We start from the raw sequence: 19776 nt of genomic DNA on the forward strand, positions 1-19776 counted from the left end.
ATAAATTCATGAACAGAAACGAGTTTTAAACAAATAATATAATTATTACAACTCATTCTATTAAATCAATTATGTAATTTAACTAATAATTATAGGGCTAAATTAAATTTAATTATAAAAAAACTGGATATCTTTAAAATTGACTATCTCCATTAATAATTTGTTTTTAATAATTATTATACATTAATTAACATAATATTAAATTTTTATTATTAGTTCTTTCAAATTCGAGAAATTTAATAAATTTATAAATTATATTTTAATAAATCCCGGATACAAAAGGTACACTCAATTAAAATTATGCCTTCGGATATCAATTCATTTCAATTCATTTCAATCCAGCTCCGGGCTCTAAAGCGCGAATTTGGATAAATTAAAATGAATTGCAATCCAACATAATTAATTTCAATCCATTCTCGTTTACTAGGCTAATTATTAAAAATATATGTATATTGCGCTAAGACGTGTAAAAACAAATATATACTAAAAGTTTCATAACATGAGAAATGTTACATGTGTATTTTCGACAGAAGAACTTGTGATATATATTCACGAGATCATTTTAACTCACATTTTCGTGAAGCACTGAGAAACTAGGTACTAGGCGGAGTGACAGTCGGACAGTTTGCTCATTTAACATCTTCTCATTTCGAAATATTTCTTCTCGACTCTCGGGCCGCTACCCCAAGCCCATCTCGTTTTATTTCATCGGAATGCGCGCAAAATACGAAAGAGACGCAGCTGCGATGTCTTTACCTCTTACAAAGCCTGCCATTCAGAGAGATCTCACATATAGATTACCATCATGGAGATTGCGGAAAAACTTGAGGTGCATACGTCGAAAAGTTATAAACGAAAGATTATATTTCCATGTATTATTTCATGTAATTTTCAACCGCTTTACTATTTTCAGCTTCCTGATTTTTATTTCAAGAATAATTAATCATTTCAGAATAAAAGATAACTTTTGATTGGAGTAAAAGAAAAATATAGGATAAAAAGAGAAGAATGTTTTGTACATTATGCTAATGTAAAATGAATGATGTCAAACAAATAATCTCATCGTAATAAAGATAACCGATTAATCAATATGAGAAAGAGAAAGGAAAAAAAGGAGGAGGGAGGGAAAAGAAATATTTTATATTTCGTCGTTTGACAAATTAATAAACATTAACAACATCCTAATGTCGTGCGGTTGAAAATACATATATTAAATATATCATTACGCGCACGCACGCACACTCATGCACGCACACACCGCATGATCAAGCGGCCATCTCGTTAGCAACGAGGTGTCTCGTGTCTACGAGGTCAGTATAAATAATATACGAATATGACTGACGTCCTGCCCGCGCAGGATCTACTTATAGACTCTTCACCTACAGATGGGACGCGTATTAATCGAGTTTCGGATTTTCAGAGCGTGCGACCGGGCGTGTTACTCTCCTACAATATGTCGAACTTATTCATAGAATTTCTCATAGCTAACTCGCTAGTTGCCAATATATATACATAGATAGAGATGCTCGTAAGAGGTATTGTTGCATACCATCGTGTATTATGCATAATAGCACAATTACATACATAATATGATAATGAGCATAATAGTTTGATGCGGACTAGACAATCTAAATACCACAAATTGTACCCCTTTTTACTCGAAAGGGACAGACCTGACATTGTTTATAAAAAATATAATTGTCTTTTACGTAATTTCAATGAGTCTGCAATTAATATGTTTTTTTCGATTCTTTTTATGGATTATATCTTTATTATTTGCTACATTGGTGACGATTGAATGAATTGTGAGGAAATAATTCCAAATAATAAGAAAAAAGCTCCATTCTAAATAAGAGATCTTATCTTTAAAAAATAGTACATCTTGAGCAATGAATTGTCGCATTATCGTTCCCCCCCCCCCCTCTCTCTCTCTCTCTCTCTCAACAAGAATTTCTTCTGGTGCAACAGCGACTTTTCGGACAAGACTTCTTATGCTTGATAAAATCATTTGAAATCGTCGATATCATATCATCGTTCCACGTTCTAGAGATTTATAAAATTTACTCTATTCATGTAAATTAATTTGTACACAATTACATAAATTAATTAAGTAATTAATTATTATTTTACATGTTATACATTATTGTGATTATCGTATTAAAAATATTTTATCTTAATATGTATTGTAAACACTAATATTTGCAAATCAAAATACGAATTAATAAAAGAAAACTTACAATTGCATTGTCTTGTTGCATCCACATAAATAACGTTTATCTTGCATCCTGTATTGAATGAAAAGATAAAAATAACAGCATTATTTTTTTTTATGATGGTACTATTTGATCTTATGTGTTTCTTTTTTCGCATCTATTCAAAAATTTGCAAAATTTTCAAAAGAAAAAAACGTAGTTTAAAAAAAAATAGTACGGAAGAGAAAACCTTTAAAAAAAAGCAGAGATATGTGCGTGTGTTTAAAATAGATATACTTGTTCGAATGATATATTTAATAGTACTTTTACTCCTCTAATTATCCATGTTTCATCTTTAGTTAAATTATAGACACATAAAAAGTATAAAAACGTTATTTTAAATTGAGCAAATATCTCTGACTAAGATGTCATATCTACTTACCCCTTTATACATTTGCATCTACTTGGTCGTCTAATGTATTGAAAATTAGTACTTTTTGCGTTATGTCAATTTTCATAAATTCGTTATTATGATATCACCGGTCATACGAAACGTAATCCTTTTATGATTCTATATGATCAAATATATAATCTCGAGAGACATGCTTGTCGACGCGCTTATATTTCTCCCATTTATTATTACTTTTTATATTATTATGACGTTATTAATATGAAAAAAAGAAAAAAAAATTATATACAATAAAAGCTTTAGGAAGACGCGAGTGTATGACCAGCGTGACTCACTTTTCACTTTTCTGTTTCTGCAGTAATTCTCTCATTCTAGTATTGCACACACAATATTTCTTACTGTCGGATAAAAAAAGGATTACTTCTAACATCACTATTCATCATTCTGATTTAGTTTGGTCTATATGTTGAAGATGCTCACTTTTCTTTCAAGAAACTGATGTAGAGAAATAATATCCCGGTAAATCCGATAATAAACTTTCCAAGATACCAAGTGAGATTGGTCGTGCAATTCGGCATTGCGAGTATTATACACTCAGTTCGGGATCCGAATCTCAACACCTTAATTTGCTTGATATAATTCGTATTTAATATCTACGTAATATTGTTACTTTTTTTATTTTCTCACAATTTAAAATCTACGAAACATGATATTACAAATATATAAAACAAATGATAAATTTGCCTTTCAACGCGTGTCAAAAATAACAAAAATCTTAAAAATTTGCTGTTTAATTCATTATTCGTTATTCGTAAATTGATGATATTGCATTTGTATATTATTATACATATAGCGTCTGTTCTTTTGATACATCGATAATATATATATATATATATATATATGTATACTATCGATATATCGATCTTTAGTCTTATAAAAGTTGAAAAGATGATATATATATATATATATATATATATATATATATAAATTATGCCTTTTCATCTTTTCAACTTTGTAATCGACAATGAGAAACAGGCAAAGCTTCATGTATAAAATTAATCCATATGATTAACGCAATTTTAAAGGGATCCTAAAGCAAAGCTCGAACTCCGATGAAATCACTAGAGGTCGCGCCACGCGCCGCACATCGACATGTCTTTTTATACTACCACAGTAATATCTCACGCAACCTATGATATACGTACGTGTCAATTTTCATATAACAAATTTGTCGCGATAAAGCATCTAAGTTAATTCTAAGAACTCAATGTTGTTTGTTCGTGTAAACTATGTGTCTGGAAATCACTATTTTGTACGTACATGTTGCAAAGTTTTCATATCAAGCAAATATTGTCATGATTTTTCAGCTGAGACGCCATATTACATTAAGAAATGGTAAAAAATATATCAATTTTGAAATTTTTTATTGTTCTCGGCACCACGTCCCAGACTCAATTTTCCAGACACGTATTAATGCGTATGCTTTAATCCTGGAAAAGGATTTTCAAATCGGTGAAAGAGAAAAAAATATTTCTTATACAAAAATTATACGTCCTTACGTGATAAAATAGGAGGCTTTAGGATCTCCTTAACTCTTTTTTCTCCACGTCATTTTTTGTGATCCTCCAAGTCATTTGCGTTTTACGTTTCTATAAGGTCCTCCCTAGTGGAAATTTTGTTGAAATTATTTCATGTTTTTAAACACTTTTCAGTAAAATTTCAGCATTTCAGAAAAATTTTAGTTTAATTTCAGCGATTTTTAGTTGAAAAATTTATTTTCAGCAAAATTTCAGAGAAATTTCAGCAAAAATTTCAGAGAAATTTCAGTTTAATTTTAACGATTTTTTATGTTAACTAAAAAATTCACTTTCAGTGAAATTTTAGCAAATTTTTAACAATTTCGTTGAAATATTCCAAAACGTGGAATTAATTTCAGCAAAATTTGTTCACCAAGGATTATCATATATGGTTTTCAATTACAATTTTACTTAATAAAAGTTTCAACTTTTTAGTATACGATTAAAAAGTGAAATGACATTTAATGAATTAGTGAAACCATCATGTAAGTTTAGTACATATTTTACCCGCGTATTTTACGTGACACGTGGAGTGATCCTATGAGTAAGAATAAGGATTAAAATTGTAGTGTAATGAAATAATTGTGTATTGAAAAAATTTTGCTTAATTTCTCTAGTAAAAGCAAAAATTATGCTATTTTCGATTGATTATTGTGTATTCCTTTCTTATAAGAAACACTCTAAAGAATAAACGTAAAATAATTTATCATTTCAACAATTCCTTTATTTTTCTTAAGGTCCCATCGTGCGACTAAGATATGGAAAAAGATGTTGAATGACCTGTCAACATATTTGCTGTCTTGACAACATCCTTAGACAGAACTGCCCATGATGGAAAGAGAAAAGAAAAAACATCCAAAATGACACCCCTTCGTTCCACGCTCATTAGAATGAATTCTTTGGTGCGTGTCACGCCTGCCTACTACTATCTACTGTATATATATGTGTGTGTGTGTGTGTGTTGCGTGCACGCACATGACATATGTAAATTTAAACTTGTCTAACCACATAAATTTAAGAGAATAAAATATCCCGTGGAAAAAGATGTATTACATAGGTGGATTTTCATCACTCAACTTATGTAGTAAAATGTTATGAACACAGAACATTACAAATATGTAATTAAAAGTATTGCCCAATTATACATCGCTTAATTGATTGAGTAAAGAATAATTAATTAAATAAATAGCGAAAACGATGTAGACTTTCAAGATACACACGTTATAATGCACACCTTGAAAATCCAAGAATTAATTTTCAACTGTGCTTGAAAACTTTGCAAATATATAAGCACTGTTTTAATTTCTTTCAATAAAAAATAAACATGTCTCCTTAATGGAAGAAGTGTAAACTTCTAGAAGGCGAAAATTGGAACAATGAAATGTAAAAGAAGCATTTAAACTTCTTTTATATTTTGATGTTTCAATTTTCGTCTCCTAGAAGTTTCGTTTATGCTTCTGTTACATTCGATTTACGCTCTGATTTTTATTTTCATCGGAATTAGTAAAATGTTTATGTACGATATATATATATATATATATATATATGTATATATATATAAAATGTTGGCAACAACAATTAGCAATCATATTCGATCAATATATATAAAATACGATTCCTTTCGTTGCTTTGTTCATGGATCGTATTATGTACCGCAAAAATAGAAGACAGACAATCTCCACTAACAACACGTTATATGCCAGCAGCTGCAACCATATGGCATTCTTTCTGTGATCTTGCTCTAAGAGCTCGTTAATACGATCCTCTCGGATGTTGCCAACACACAGTTAATATTAGTTTCGAGTATGTTTTCTCAATGTATGAGTGACACCGCGAACTTCCACTACGGTCTCTTCCTCGATAACCACCTGGTTAACATACTGCATACTCAATGTTATTTCTAAAAGGATGTTGCATCGGCCTGTGCGCTACCGTTTAATTTTAATGGCACCTCTTCTTCAAATCTTTTCTTCAAATATGAAACAAATGTTAATTTAAAAATTTATCATATCAATAAGAATTAGATAGCATCAGAAAAAATATAAGAACGAAATATAGAAATGAAGAAAGAATGTATTATAGATATATAGAAAAGTGTACACTCGCCAATAGCAATTTAAAAATATGTCCCTCCTAGAAAAAAGATATTCAAGAACAAGATTATTTTTCCAAACAACTGGAACGATAACAATTGGATTGAAATTAACTAATGAACAGGCTATTAATTGAAAACTAATTAACTCTTGCATTGACTTATTATACAATAATTATAATTAATAGATACAAAAAAGATACAAAGAATTAAAAAAAAAATGACCGAAATTGGCTCTAGATATATGTATGCCAACATCTAAAAAATTCCACAATATTTCTTCAAATGTACAATATAAAAAAGTCAAACAACACTAGAGAATTAGTTATTTAGATGTCGGCTCAGGACTAATTTTTTAGATATATGTATATAATATTGTACGCATGTCAATCTAACAATATATATATATATTATATATATATATATATATATATATATATATATATATATATATATATATAATATATCGATATGTTTCTATCTTACAAACTATAATCAAAGAAACTAATGAAGAATTTTTCTTTCATAGAGCTATCTGCAACAAGAAGAAAAACAAAGAAAAACATAGTAATCCATTGGTTCGCAGTCGACGAAAGCGGCGGAGTTTACTGAGCTTTCGAGCCAATAGGAATACATCGGCTTGCTAAAAATACATTTTGAATCATAGTAGGAGGAGATGAAACAACACCTCCTTCGCGAAAGGCGAGAAATACTCTTACAAGTACGTATCTCTATCCGAGTAAGACGAGTAACTCAGCTAAGGAAACAATTCGGTCAACGCCGCATATTTAAGAAGAATTGATATTTAAGAAGAACCGAATATAATAAATAAGCGCTTAACAAAAGTATCGGAAAAGAACACTTTTAGGCAAGTTTTATCAAATACAATAAAAGAGAATAGTTCATGAAAAAAATAGCTTTTCGCACATGTCAAAAATTTATATGTAATGTGTGCAAATTCTTCTTGTGTTACTTAATTGAAAACCAAAACGACCGGTAATGCGCATAACGAAGAATGAGAGTATTTCTATGTATAAAATATTTCAAATACGCGAAAAGAATTTTTTAATCCAATTGTGAGCGAATTTGCGGGACTTGTTGAATGTGTCAATGATCATGTTACGCGATGTATACTGTGGAATTGCAAACACTGTGGAACAAATGTGTTTAATGTCGATTGCGTATTAAATAACCTGAAAGTATTAGTTTATCGTACTTGAATAACTTCAGATTTGACTCAAATTAACATATTCCATCTGTTAAATATAATTCCGTTAATTATACGTATCATTTTCTCCCCCCTCTCTCCTCTCTCTCTCTCTCTCTCTCTCCTCTCTCCCTCCCTCAAGATAATATCAAAATCAGAATGAAAACTAGCGGAGGCACTTCGAGTCGTTTGAATACAAACACAAATGTGGAGCAACGTTTAAGAAGTCCGAAGTGCGCGAGATGTCGAAATCATGGTGTAATATCCGGCTTGAAAGGTCACAAGAGATCCTGTGCATGGAAAGATTGCCGATGTCCTTGTTGTCTTCTAGTCGTCGAAAGGCAGCGAGTAATGGCAGCGCAAGTTGCTCTACGTAGACAACAACAAGCGCAAGGCGACAATCTTTTATCTTCAGTAAATAAAATATCAGCGGACACTGTAAGTCCTTATTATACTAAAGCAAAATACAACGAACCTGTCTGCGGTAGAAGAACCAAGAATTTTCAAAGGCATCATTTACATTTCACGCAGACGAGTATCAGCGTGACGCAGGACTTTTATGGATTAAATACCGTACATGGTTTACCTGGCGCATGTGAGTATATCTAAAATCCTGTAAACCCTTTCAAATTTTACCGTGAGAAGAAATTGTTCGGAAATATGTAGATACGTCAATAATGTATGTATTGATTTGATGTTTAATATTCCAAACATGCTACTCTACCCTTTGGACATTGTAAATTATTACAACAAAATAAAAATAAACTCTCGAGATTTAACAATAAATTAAAATATGTGACATGTTTTTTATTAGCAAAAGTTTAGATAGCGAATTATGAAGAAGTATAATGCATATTATAAATAATATAAGGGGTTGGAAAATATTTCAATCTATTGGCACTGGATATCTACATATATATCCAATTTTATTATCCTACATATTTCCATTTTTTTTCTATCTTTTCAAGTGTATTCTTGCAGTATGGTGTTTTTGAGAGTGCACAAAGTTATATCAAACGTTTACATACTCTTACACATTTCAGTATCAGCTCATCCTGCACGTTTGCTGAGCAATTTATCTTCTCTGGAATGTGATCAAAAACAAGAAGCTGAACCCATACTGAAGATAGAGTCTTTCCATTCTGCATATCCGACAATGGTTCCGTGGTTCAATGAGGTAACGCAATCATACATAGCGAATGAAGAGTTGAATAATTTTATTTCTACGAGAGATTTGCGAAGCTGTCCTACAACCAATAAACCTTGTTTAGAAAAAAAAGCGCCAATTTCCTTCAGCGTGGAATCTATTATCGGTACGAAATAATCTATTATCTGTATTTTAATTGTTTGAGTATTAGCGAGCTATTACCTATTCAGATTCTGATCTGGCAATTTGAGAATTGCCAACAATACCGCAACCACAACATGCACTTATCTGCATCGAATGATCAATAAATATCGCACTTATCTTCCAACAATATATTCCAGCAGGATACATAATAAATGGCAATGCTAAATTTTTCAATAAGAAACGGAGTGAGATATTTTGTTCGTATTCGTTAATTGGTACTTGAACGATTAATCCCACCGCGATGAAATAAATAATCTTACAAATAGTACACCAATTAGTACGTATAAGTAAAAGAAAAAAAAAACGACATTTTCACAAACATTGTGCAAATTATTTAATAGCAGTCGTATGTCGTATGTAATTAGCACTTTAGTATATCGTATAATAAAGTGTATCTTACTTCCTCGTTGATTCTGTGTGTGTGTGTGTGTGTATGTGTGTGTGTGTGTGTGTGCGTGCGTGCGTGCGTGCGTGTGTGTGTGTGTGTATTCAAGAAGAGAGAAATATTAACAATGCTTATGTACAATTTATTATTTTATACATGAATGTGTGTGTGTGTGTGTGTGTGTGTGTGTGTATCACAATTCTAGCAAACATATTGAATATATTTATAGCAATAACAATATAAAATTGTCTCTGTTGTATATATGCGTACGTTCCAATATTAACATAACAAAGCCATATTACTATTCTTACACTATTCTCTGCGATATAATGTAATCAAATGAGAAATCACATACGCTACGCAATATAGCGATATATATATATATATATATTTGTACATACATACATATATACATACATACATACATACATACATACATACATACATACATACATACATACATACATACATACATACATACATACATACATACATACATACATACATACATACATACATACACACACACACACATACATATATATATATATATATATATGTGTGTGTGTATTACTCTTTAAGGCACGGGTATTGTACAATACTATTTATCGCTTTCGAGCATTTTACTGCAACGTTTCATATATATATCCATTTCAGAGAAATCAGATAGAGTATTAGAAACGATCTCATACAGAACGCATGGCCATTGTTTTTCTAGGATTTGTAACTTGCGTATAGCATTTATAGTGAGATTGATTAAATTTAGCAAATGTACTTTGCCTTTGTGTCTCCAGATAAGATCTTCCTATAAACAATTGCAATGTATATTGCAATAATATTATCGTTTATACATTCTAGTGTACAATTAAGCATAAAACATGACCTTGTTATAAAAAAATAGTTAACATTTATTTTTATTTTCATTACCTGCGTTACATTTCCCTTTCTCCACTGTAACGCCTCCTTGGCAACAACACTTCGAAGTGCCGGGTCACAGTTGAACAGAAATTGTTTGGCAGTAATTTGTTCCCCGCTTTGTTTTTGCACTTTTTCTAAATGAAGTCTTTGTAACAAAGGTTGTAATAAAGAATCTGGCAGTGAACACATTACTATATCTATAAGACCGGTATATTCTTGATTTGCAAGTTCCACATCTTCAGCTGTAATCTAGAAAAATATTGAACTTTTAATTCTCAATAAAAGAATTGATCCGCATTCCTTCCCCCTCTCTCGTCTCACCGCCTCCACACACACACACACACACACACACACACACACACACACACACACACACACACACACACACACACACACGCACGCACGCACAATTTTCCTGAAAAAGAATCCAAAAAGTTAAACGAGCAACGATTAATTCATCTTTTTTGATACGTGCGCGCGCATGTGTTTTACATGTTTCATTAAACGATTTGTCATAATTTGTATGTCTTATATATATTATACCTCCTTGCCATTGATAACTGCAAGTCCCCAATGAGCTAATCGAAATATAGCATACATTTTCCAATCTTTAGACACAATAGGATTCCCTGCATCTATCTCTATACTGGTCAATCCTTGTACTTCAGCTAAGGCATTTAATTGACCAAGAAGATTAATGTTAGTTTCTTTAAATACGAAATGCTCCGCATGAGGAAATCTATTCTTTAATTTGCTTAAAATTTTTGTCACATCATTAAATTGTACATAATTAAATTTTACAACGTTAACATCTTGAGCCTTTGACACGTCCCAAGTTTTATCTATAAAGCGTAAAGCACCTTGACCGTATATATTCAGGCAGCGACCAACGATTTCTATTAAATAATCTCCACCTAGAAAATGATCCGATTTTACATTTTATTTTACACAAACACGTATGAGTAATATGAATATATATTGTTTGGACAGAAAAAATCAAAAAATCTTGGTCTACCCTGTTCCCTTTCTTTAGGTGGTACTTGTTGAAGAGGCGGACTTGACGGAGCAAGAGCTCTAAATTTCGCTCTGGCTGTTGCAGCTCTATTACTTTTATAATATACTATCTTTTTTGTTTGAGCACTCTTAATTCTACTTTTATGATCCTTATCACTTTCGTGAGATTTGTGAGCGTTTTTAATAATCGATGAAACGCTAGAATCACTCAACAATGATTTACAACTGTCTACACTATTAGTCTTTGAACTCAAAGAACAATATCCAGAAGAACTTGTGATCGATTTTGATTGGTAATCATTCTGACCATCTTGAGCATGAAATACTTTTATATTTTGGAACGATCTATTATTTAAGCCTGTATTTTCGTTTCGCACTGCATCATGACACTTTAACGAATTCTTTGGAGTTGCAGCAAGTGCTTCCTTATCGTATATATGATTTTCATTATCGTTAATATAAAAATTTGCTGCGGTAATCGAGGACATATCCTTCGCTATAGTAAATTCATTACAGACGATAGATTTATCATAATCTGTAGCTGAACCGTACATAGTAGGAGTAAATAGATGACATTTTAAGCCACTTTTCAAGCTTCCATGACTCTGTGAACTGTCACTCTCGCTATCCGATACGTTTTCGATATGTTCACTGAGCACTTTCATCTTACGATCATTTTCTTTATTATTCTTAGACAATCTATTGTCGAATCTATTACTTGTTAAATTATTTACTATCGAACCTAATATAGGTGGAAGTTTAAATTCTAAAAGATACGATTTAGATGTGTCTTCTAACTTGAACAAATTCTCACTAGAATTGCTTCTCTTTTTTATATGTATCTTTCGTGCTTCCATATTTTCATTTATCGATGTGAGACTGCCAAAACCTTTTATTTTAGCTTTATCTAAACTTTTTGGATTTATAGCATTGAATTTATTTGAACTTTGTGTACGTAATAATATATTAATATTATTGTTGCCTGCATTATTACTTGCCACTTTATTGGAATTATCAAGCGAGACTTTAGTTCTGAGAAATTCCCAATTTGTTTTAGCATTTGATATTACTTCTTCTCTACGTACGCTCATACAAACTTGCGTACTAAGATCAAGAAATGCTGAATTGGATTGTTCCTTGGAAAATCTCCAAGCCATCGCTGTTCTTCGAATTTGTTCGCTAATTTGCATTGTTGATAGAAGTTGCAGACTTGGCAAGTACGAAACAAGAAAGGAAATATAATCAGTATTTAAAGTTACTGGATTACCATCTATTGTTATTTCTTTAATTTGCAAGGCTTTTGCGAGGCTACTCATATCTTCGATTCTGAAACATTAAATCAATTTGGCCTATATATGTACATATACACACACATATAGGTATATGTATATGTGTATATTTATTCTACTGTATTCTACTAAACAATTTACTTGAAGAATGAATAATCAGGGAAACATTTGAATATCTCTTCTTTATGGATTTAAAAGTAATGCGTGCGCGCGCGCATAATTTACATCAAGTGTGTTATACATGCAAGTGTGGATGTCTCAAAATAAAACTTGTAGATATAAATACACATATAAGCACGTGCAACTAACAATTGATTAAAGATGTATTGGAAAGTAAATAAAACTTGTTGTCAAAATTACTTACTTATGAATATCATTGTTGCTTAAATATAATTTTTGTAATTGTGGTGTCTCATCAAATCCTAGCAACCTTTTTAATTTATTCCGGCGCAAATTCAACTCTTTTAACGAAAATAAACCTTGAAAATCATTGCACCCTACAGTTTTGATATTATTCCCTGCCAAGTTTAATACTTTTAATGATGACAAGTTCTCTAAGCCCGTAATTTGCTGGATTTGATTGCCATGCAAATCCAAAACTTCCAATTTCAAAAGTTGTTTTAAACCTTCAATTTTTCTTATTCTATTTTTCCCTAATAAAAGTACTCTTAAATTTTCTAAAAAATCAAAATCGCATACTTTTTCTATTTGATTATCGTACAAATCAAGAAATACAAGTTTTGTCAATTGAGATAAGTTGGAACTCTCGATCTTGGTTAGCAGATTATGCTGAAGAGACATTAATCGCAATTTGGATTCTCCAATGACATTAGGAAACGTTGTCAGACCTCGCCTATCGAGGCATATTCTGTCAGGGTTCTTTTCTCGTTCGGCAGGAGTTCTCGATGCCACGATCGTTCTCGTTTCTCCTGTCCATTGTAACGTAACCACGTTGCATCCTTCAGCTTCTGCATTTTCGATTTCAAATTGGGTTCCAGTGCAACTACCAATATATACAACAAAACCAATGATTTCCAACGTTTTAAGAATTGTCGAAGAAACGATTGGTAATTGGAATAAAACTGACCGAATTTTGCTAATTGGCAAAGCTCTAAAGCAATTACCTAAATGAATTGTAACAACGCTTTGACAGCTTTGGGGGTACCGGCGCACCAGGCAATATTGGTAAAGCAGCTGCTATAGTCAAAAATTGATTCTCCTCTGGTACGTTACCTCGAGCAGTCGATTTATTTTTCGTATCAAATAATATTTTTCTCGTCTGCAAAAACGCGGCCAACAACGATTAAGTATACGTTTATATATAATGTTATCATAAAAAGAGAAAGGTTAGAGAGTGCAGAGACTCTTTACTGTATGTATCTCTTTCCGAATTCTATTCTATCCCTACTCTACAATCAAAGGATAAAATTAAAATTGTGTTACATTAGCCTCTCTACACTTAATCATTTATTTAAATATAACAATTAAACATAACACTTGGAATTTCACACATTTTAAAATCACACGACTCTTACCCGCGTCGAAGTATCGTTGCTCAATGGCATTACATGGCATTATATAATCTAACAGAATAAACCCGCGCGTATTTCACACTTTTGGCAGCGTTTAACATCTTTGCAATACTTGAAGAATTATTAGTCGGATATTAATCGCGAATCTTATAATTAACTCAAGCTATGACAGACAAGTGATACTTTTGCTTTCCGCGTTGTGTTACGTGTCCTTGTTATCACTCATTGTCACTACTGATAGTGCTGTAGGCTGTAGTGCTTGTCATATGTATGTATATCCATACACCACCTGCACCACATACACCTACACCGCAATGTATCACGTGTATAGTGTTGCATGTAATTCGATTCTCTCCTCTACTTCAGAAGACTCCATCGAGAATGATAGTTTCCGACATATAGGTATCGAAGCGAATACTGACATAGGCCAGAGAGAAAAGGAATCGTGTATCAAGAAGATAAAAATATATCTCTGCAAAAATTGCATGTACATACATAAATGCGATTTCACGCTCGCGACATGTTGGCTACATTGCTTCATCCTGCGAGTTTGTACATAATATACTTACATACATATTAATTTCTACGTGTGTGTTTCCATATGACTTACGTATGATTGTGTTTCTACATGTTACATATTCTGCGTGTTTCTACAGCATCGGTAGGCGATAACTCGATACCGATGATACCAACCAGCTGTGACTAATCTTTCAACCTCCACTATACTATTAATACCGTACTACATATCAAGTACTAAGAGTCAAGAATACCAAGTCGATATTATAAATAAATATCAAACATACTACGCATGATGATGAATCTCGCCGTTATTAACCGATTCTTCCATTTTCCAAGAAACTCCATAATATCGACTCGATATACGGTACAAACGAGAGAATACGCCGGACCAGGTAAGGGAATGGAAAATTGATGCATCGATCTTGTCCATCATTCGTCATATCCAGGACTTTAAGCCTTGATTGAGCCTCAACTTCAATCCTGGCCTCCTATTCTTGAAGAGTATCGGCAAGTACAATTATATAGTTTTAGCTACAACACCTCCAAAACCAATGAAATTAAGACTCATTCGACGCGTTTTTGCACGAAATGAATGAATCTGACGAAAAGAAGTGTCACTCTGCTCCCTCGACCGAGATATTAATCGTTAAAGTGACGATTATTCAGGTTAGGAAATCTGTCATATCGATGGCATTGACGGACATAGAATAATATGTACGAGGTTAGAATAAGTTTCTGCTTCAATTACGTAAATTCTCTACTTTAAAAACACATCTACTTTAAAAGTACAAATTCTCTGCATGCGCTTTAAAAATAAATTATTTTCTATATAATAGAAAATAATTGATATAATTACGAAAATTTATCCCAGAGCCTGTGCGGCCATTTTTAATAATAGCTCTCGTTGGTGGCATACGTAAAACTATATACTTTTCGTATACGATTCTTTTCAAGAAACTAGGGGTCCTATATATATATATATATAAAATCTAGATACTACAAGTATGCGTATAACCTCAATCATTGAGATTATACATATTGTATAATAATACACACACACGCGCGCGCGCACGCGCATGCTCCTGGATCGAGCATGTAAACAACGTGCATATGCAGTATGAAATAATATCGATCGATAATGATGGTTTATCATCTACATTAATGGCTGTGTCATCATGACCGTAATGATAATTTGCCTAACACAACTGTGCAGCTATATACACAATCGTCGTATTAAGAACATGCATTAGATTGAAGAAAATTGCAAGTAAATAAATCTCTTTTTCTTTTTATAGCGACCCGACCAGGAATGAAGAAATTAAGGAAGCCAGTTACAGTAGAAAAAAAAGTGTTGCCTGTTGAAACGGATGTTAACAGGCTCTTAACTCATGTATGCGGTACAAATATTTATAAAGAGGGAGGAAAAGACGTCGAGTTAAAGCCAGATTCTGAATATCCTCATTGGTTGTGGAATATTAGAACTGGCCCTCCTCCACCTTTGGAAGAATTAGATCCAAATACAAAACAGTATTGGAAAAGATTGCGATTATTCGGTTTAAGAAGAAACAATCAAAAAAGTAGAACTAGAAAGTTTTAATTTACTTTTGCGAAAATATACTATGTACTGTAATAAGTTTGCTATATTGAAAAGCGCTGAAAATAATTGTTATTTCTGCATTGTAAATCGATATACAAATTAATAATATAAATAAGATGAAAGAACATGTCATCGTTATTCGTTAACGCATAAAATAGTGAGAGCAAAAAGTATTCGTACAAGAAAATTTTTTATAAAATCTTATTTGTAAAAAATAAACATTAATTAGTAATTTTATACAATGAATATATTTCTGTTCTAACATAAATAAATGAGCTTCGCATGTATTCCTTTTGATTTTAGAAGCTAAAGTTTTCGACTGTATGAATACTTTTTGAGCATCCAAACAATAGAATTTTTTATTTTCGCTTATTTTTCAGATGATATATTTTCTATAATTAATACACATTTACAAATAATATACTTTTTGATGTGTGTGTGTGTGTGTGTGTGTGTGTGTGTGTGTGTGTGTGTATATATATATATATATAATTTATTTATAATTTAAAAAAACAGTTTATTTTATTTTTTATGAATAAATTGTTAATTGCCCAGCAAGAAATTGTCAACTAAACATCGAATCGAATTGGCGTTGAAATCATCACAAACGTATCGTTAAGGTAAATTTTCACAAGCTGCTTAAATCGGCTGTTTCAGCGAAACAAAAAGGATCAAACTTGATGAATATCAAGCGTTCATTTTAACGTGATTCTTTTTGCCGCTGAAACAGCCGATTAGAGTCACTGAACTATATATTGTATACACTGAAATTGGCATCTCCGCTGTAAAGGCTTAAACACAATAGGCACAGACAATAGGCACAGGCAATAGGAAATAACGAGCCATCCAATCAGAGCTCTGGGATATAATATCGAACTTACACATTAGAGTTCTGATTGGACGGCTCGTTATTCTCTGTTGCCTGTGTTTATTGTGTTTAAGCCTTCAAGCATAGAAAATCATGGCACCAATTGATCAACGCCATTTTAATTTGGTCAATATAAGAGCGAATCAGATTTCAGATGATCATGCGCACTTACATTTAGTGTTCTTTAGTGAGACGCAAGATCATTGTGTATGGGGTTATATTTGAAAGATTACTTTGTAAGATTATAAAATCGCGTGACTGTAAAATGTGCAAAGTATCAACATAAAGTGCTGTGTGCCTGGGTGCTCTCTCATTCATGGAAAAGAAGAATTTCGATTGGTTGATTCCCTTATGCGTTATGCGAGAGTCTGTGCTGCGGCTATGCAAGTGGAATGGCCCTTACCGAATCTACAATAGATTTTTATACCTTAAGTTATAAAGAATGAACGAATCATAACGTAACTTGCATAGCATAAACATATGCATAAAGAAAATCATCCAATTGTATTTTACATTTGTCTTTATGATAGAAATGTGTCTGGATATTTTTCTTTATGTATATAGTTATGCGGCTATGCAATTTATGTGGAATATCGCAGTCCTTAGGGCCGCGACACAGACTTTTGCATAACAAATAACACATAGTGCATAAGCGAATCAACCAATCAACATCTTTCCTTTTCTCTCATTTTACGGGAAAGAAAAATTTTGATTGGATGATTCCTTTATGCACTATGCATAAAGAAATTCAATCAATCAGAGTTTTTTATTTCATAAGGAAAGAAAAGAAACGGAGGACTTTAATTGATTTATTTTCTTATGCATTATGTATTATGCAAGAGTCTGTGCTCCCCGCTTTATAGCCATTAGTCATAAATCAGAAGTCAAATGCTAAAAATTGACGACTGTGATTATTCAATTTTTAACTTCTGACTTCTGATTTATGACTAATGGTTTATTGTAGAAGGTCCATTAAAATCTATTGTAGATCCGGGCTTAGCGATTGCGGAGGATTCTTCTTACTCCTCTCTCTTCCCCCTCCTTCCCGTCGCGCGCGCCTTATGTAGATTATGTGGAAATGTGTGGAAATTGGAAATATTGGAATTGGAATCGCGCTTCGCGTAGAAAGTTCTGGAAAGTTGTAGTTGTAAACCCATGAACGATGAATGATCTGAATATTAATAAACAAACATTAATATATTGCTGTAGAAGCAAGTTTGTAAAAACCTTTACACATGTAGTCATAGAGCATGAAAATGTGATCGCAGCGCATGCTTGCATCGCAGTATTTTGCGGCTGTGATTTCCTAACCTCAATAGTCATCAACTTTAACGATTAATATCTCGATTCGCAGGCCAGAGACTTTTTTCGATCAGATTCGTTCGTTTCACGAAAAAAACGTCGATTGATATATTTTTTGTCAATTTTTGTGATTGTGTATGCTAAACTAAATAATTATCAACAGTAATATATTATAGGTAAACAAAAGTAAAAAATGCACAGTGAAAGTGAAGAAGGAGAAATTGTATCAGACTTTGAAGAAGATTTTACAGAAGAGTTACATAGTTTGCCTCATGTTATAACGTTCATATGTAAATTGCGTGATCATATTAAAAAACAACGGAAGAAAATTGATAAATTACGAAGGAAACTGAAGGAACAGGTATATATTTCCGATAAAACTGATATTTTTTTATTATCTCTAATTAGCTCTATATTTATCATATGCTGTGTGTACATATATATATACACACACACAAATATTTCTATTTAAAAAAAGAAGCCAAGAAAAAAATAAAAAAGAAATATTTGTGTGTGTGTGTGTGTTTACAAATATTTCTTTTTTATTCTTTTTTCTTGGCTTCTTTTTTTATTTACTTCATTAATATAAATCATATGTTGTCTTTCACAGAAACAACAAAATTTGCTCTATACAAAAGCATATATACACTGTGGGACTCAGACGAATCCTTTAGATTTTAATAAATCTTTATCGCAAGATTGGGATGTTAGTCATAATGTTAAGTCATCCAATATAGTAGATCAAGTGAAGGAAGTAGCAGAATCGGCTTTATTGCAAACTGGTTTTGTTTACGAACAGACATCAGGAATGTATTATGATTATAATACTGGATATTATTATGATACAGTACGTGTATATTGCTTGATGAACTTTATATAACATATGTATATATCTCCATATATGTGTCTATAAAGTGCGCGCGCGCGTGTATGTGTATGTGTATGTGTGTATAAAGATAACAAGAGTACAAATCTGTTATTATTTTAGAAGCAAGGTTTATATTACGATGGAAATACTGGAATATATTATTATTATGATGAAACTAGTAATACGTATCAATTCCATAGTCAAGTCTATACAGGCAAGACAACTTTCCAAAGGAAGGAAGAAATTGGAATAACACATAAGGTAGCAATTACAATTTTTAAAACATTTCTATATGTTTAGGTATCAAATTTTGTGAGAAAATATTCAAAATTTTGTTTGAATTATATGTTTTGAATGAAATAGATGAATTAATAAAGGATATTTCAAATATAATGATATTGAAAGATACAAGCAATAAGCTTTAGGTAATTATTTTGAATATGTCTGTCTTGTAGGATGACGTGAAAAAACGAAAACTTAAAAGTGAAGAAGAAAATTCGGGGGATAAAGTACTTGAAGAGGGCGAATGTTCAGGAAGTGAAAGTGATGGCATTTCTGATGAAATAATCCCTGATGTATCTACTAATAGCGAAAGTGATGATGAAGAACAAGGTTTATTTTGCATTTGTTATTATTTTTGCATTTAATCTTTCTTA

General features: G+C 32.0%; 4 protein-coding genes across 17 annotated transcripts in view; 3 read left to right on the forward strand and 1 right to left on the reverse strand.

The window, feature by feature from the left end:
• Window positions 1-18: 18 nt before the first annotated feature.
• LOC105153782 (doublesex- and mab-3-related transcription factor 1) lies at window positions 19-10113 on the forward strand. 6 transcript variants are annotated; one of them, XM_087412122.1, is made up of 5 exons: window positions 19-1310; window positions 4916-5080; window positions 6800-7915; window positions 8009-8072; window positions 8521-10113. In XM_087412122.1, exons 3-5 carry the CDS (start codon window positions 7637-7639, stop codon window positions 8799-8801), a joined length of 624 nt encoding a protein of 207 aa, XP_087268248.1. In that variant the 5' UTR covers window positions 19-1310; window positions 4916-5080; window positions 6800-7636; the 3' UTR covers window positions 8802-10113. The 6 variants fall into 6 exon arrangements, with proteins under 6 accessions (XP_087268248.1, XP_087268245.1, XP_087268246.1 ...); XM_087412119.1 differs by having other exon boundaries at window positions 6800-6991; window positions 7620-8072; XM_087412120.1 differs by having other exon boundaries at window positions 6800-6991; window positions 7636-8072.
• LOC105153781 (uncharacterized) lies at window positions 8678-14110 on the reverse strand. 5 transcript variants are annotated; one of them, XR_015547005.1, is made up of 8 exons: window positions 13970-14110; window positions 13559-13713; window positions 12799-13437; window positions 11147-12471; window positions 10675-11045; window positions 10141-10380; window positions 8847-10018; window positions 8678-8724 (listed from the first exon to the last, which is right to left on the reverse strand). XR_015547005.1 is itself a non-coding variant. In XM_087412111.1 (7 exons), exons 1-7 carry the CDS (start codon window positions 13997-13999, stop codon window positions 8701-8703), a joined length of 2784 nt encoding a protein of 927 aa, XP_087268237.1. In that variant the 5' UTR covers window positions 14000-14110; the 3' UTR covers window positions 8678-8700. The 5 variants fall into 5 exon arrangements, 4 of the variants coding, with proteins under 4 accessions (XP_087268237.1, XP_011067129.1, XP_087268238.1 ...); XM_087412111.1 differs by lacking the exon at window positions 8847-10018; XM_011068827.2 differs by having other exon boundaries at window positions 8678-10018.
• Window positions 14111-14735: 625 nt separating this feature from the next.
• mRpL54 (mitochondrial ribosomal protein L54) lies at window positions 14736-16207 on the forward strand. Its single transcript, XM_011068826.2, has 2 exons — window positions 14736-14877; window positions 15781-16207. Exons 1-2 carry the CDS (start codon window positions 14775-14777, stop codon window positions 16080-16082), a joined length of 405 nt encoding a protein of 134 aa, XP_011067128.1. The 5' UTR covers window positions 14736-14774; the 3' UTR covers window positions 16083-16207.
• A 1716-nt stretch (window positions 16208-17923) lies between these two features.
• The window catches only part of LOC105153779 (angiogenic factor with G patch and FHA domains 1), a 14236-nt gene continuing 12383 nt past the window's right edge, over window positions 17924-19776 (forward strand). For 4 of the 5 annotated variants that reach the window (XR_847130.2, XM_011068821.2, XM_011068825.2 and 1 more), the window contains exons 1-4: window positions 17924-18613; window positions 18863-19099; window positions 19241-19381; window positions 19576-19732. Coding sequence is in view for 4 of the 5 variants with exons in the window: in XM_011068821.2 (XP_011067123.1) it covers window positions 18446-18613; window positions 18863-19099; window positions 19241-19381; window positions 19576-19732 (703 nt within the window). In the remaining variant the exon portion in view is untranslated. The remainder of the gene's footprint in view (window positions 18614-18862; window positions 19100-19240; window positions 19382-19575; window positions 19733-19776) is intronic. The other variant, XM_011068822.2, reaches the window with a different exon arrangement.

This window comes from Acromyrmex echinatior, chromosome 12 (genome assembly GCF_024713525.1).
Source record: "Acromyrmex echinatior isolate Ae372 chromosome 12, ASM2471352v2, whole genome shotgun sequence".
In the NCBI taxonomy this organism is placed as follows: Eukaryota; Metazoa; Arthropoda; class Insecta; order Hymenoptera; family Formicidae; genus Acromyrmex; species Acromyrmex echinatior.

Excerpts from the sequence above, each read along its gene's own strand:
- LOC105153782 (XM_087412119.1), top strand. The coding sequence starts at position 7,637 with ATGAAAACTAGCGGAGGCACTTCGAGTCGTTTGAATACAAACACAAAT. Across the intron at positions 8,073-8,520 it reads ACATGGTTTACCTGGCGCAT|TATCAGCTCATCCTGCACGT; the intron begins GTGAGTATATCT and ends TACACATTTCAG.
- LOC105153781 (XM_011068827.2), bottom strand. The coding sequence starts at position 13,999 with ATGCCATTGAGCAACGATACTTCGACGCGG. Across the intron at positions 13,438-13,558 it reads CGTTGTTACAATTCATTTAG|TTGCACTGGAACCCAATTTG; the intron begins GTAATTGCTTTA and ends ATATATTGGTAG. Across the intron at positions 10,019-10,140 it reads GAAAGGGAAATGTAACGCAG|GAAGATCTTATCTGGAGACA; the intron begins GTAATGAAAATA and ends AATTGTTTATAG.
- mRpL54 (XM_011068826.2), top strand. The coding sequence starts at position 14,775 with ATGATGATGAATCTCGCCGTTATTAACCGATTCTTCCATTTTCCAAGA. Across the intron at positions 14,878-15,780 it reads GAGAGAATACGCCGGACCAG|CGACCCGACCAGGAATGAAG; the intron begins GTAAGGGAATGG and ends TTCTTTTTATAG.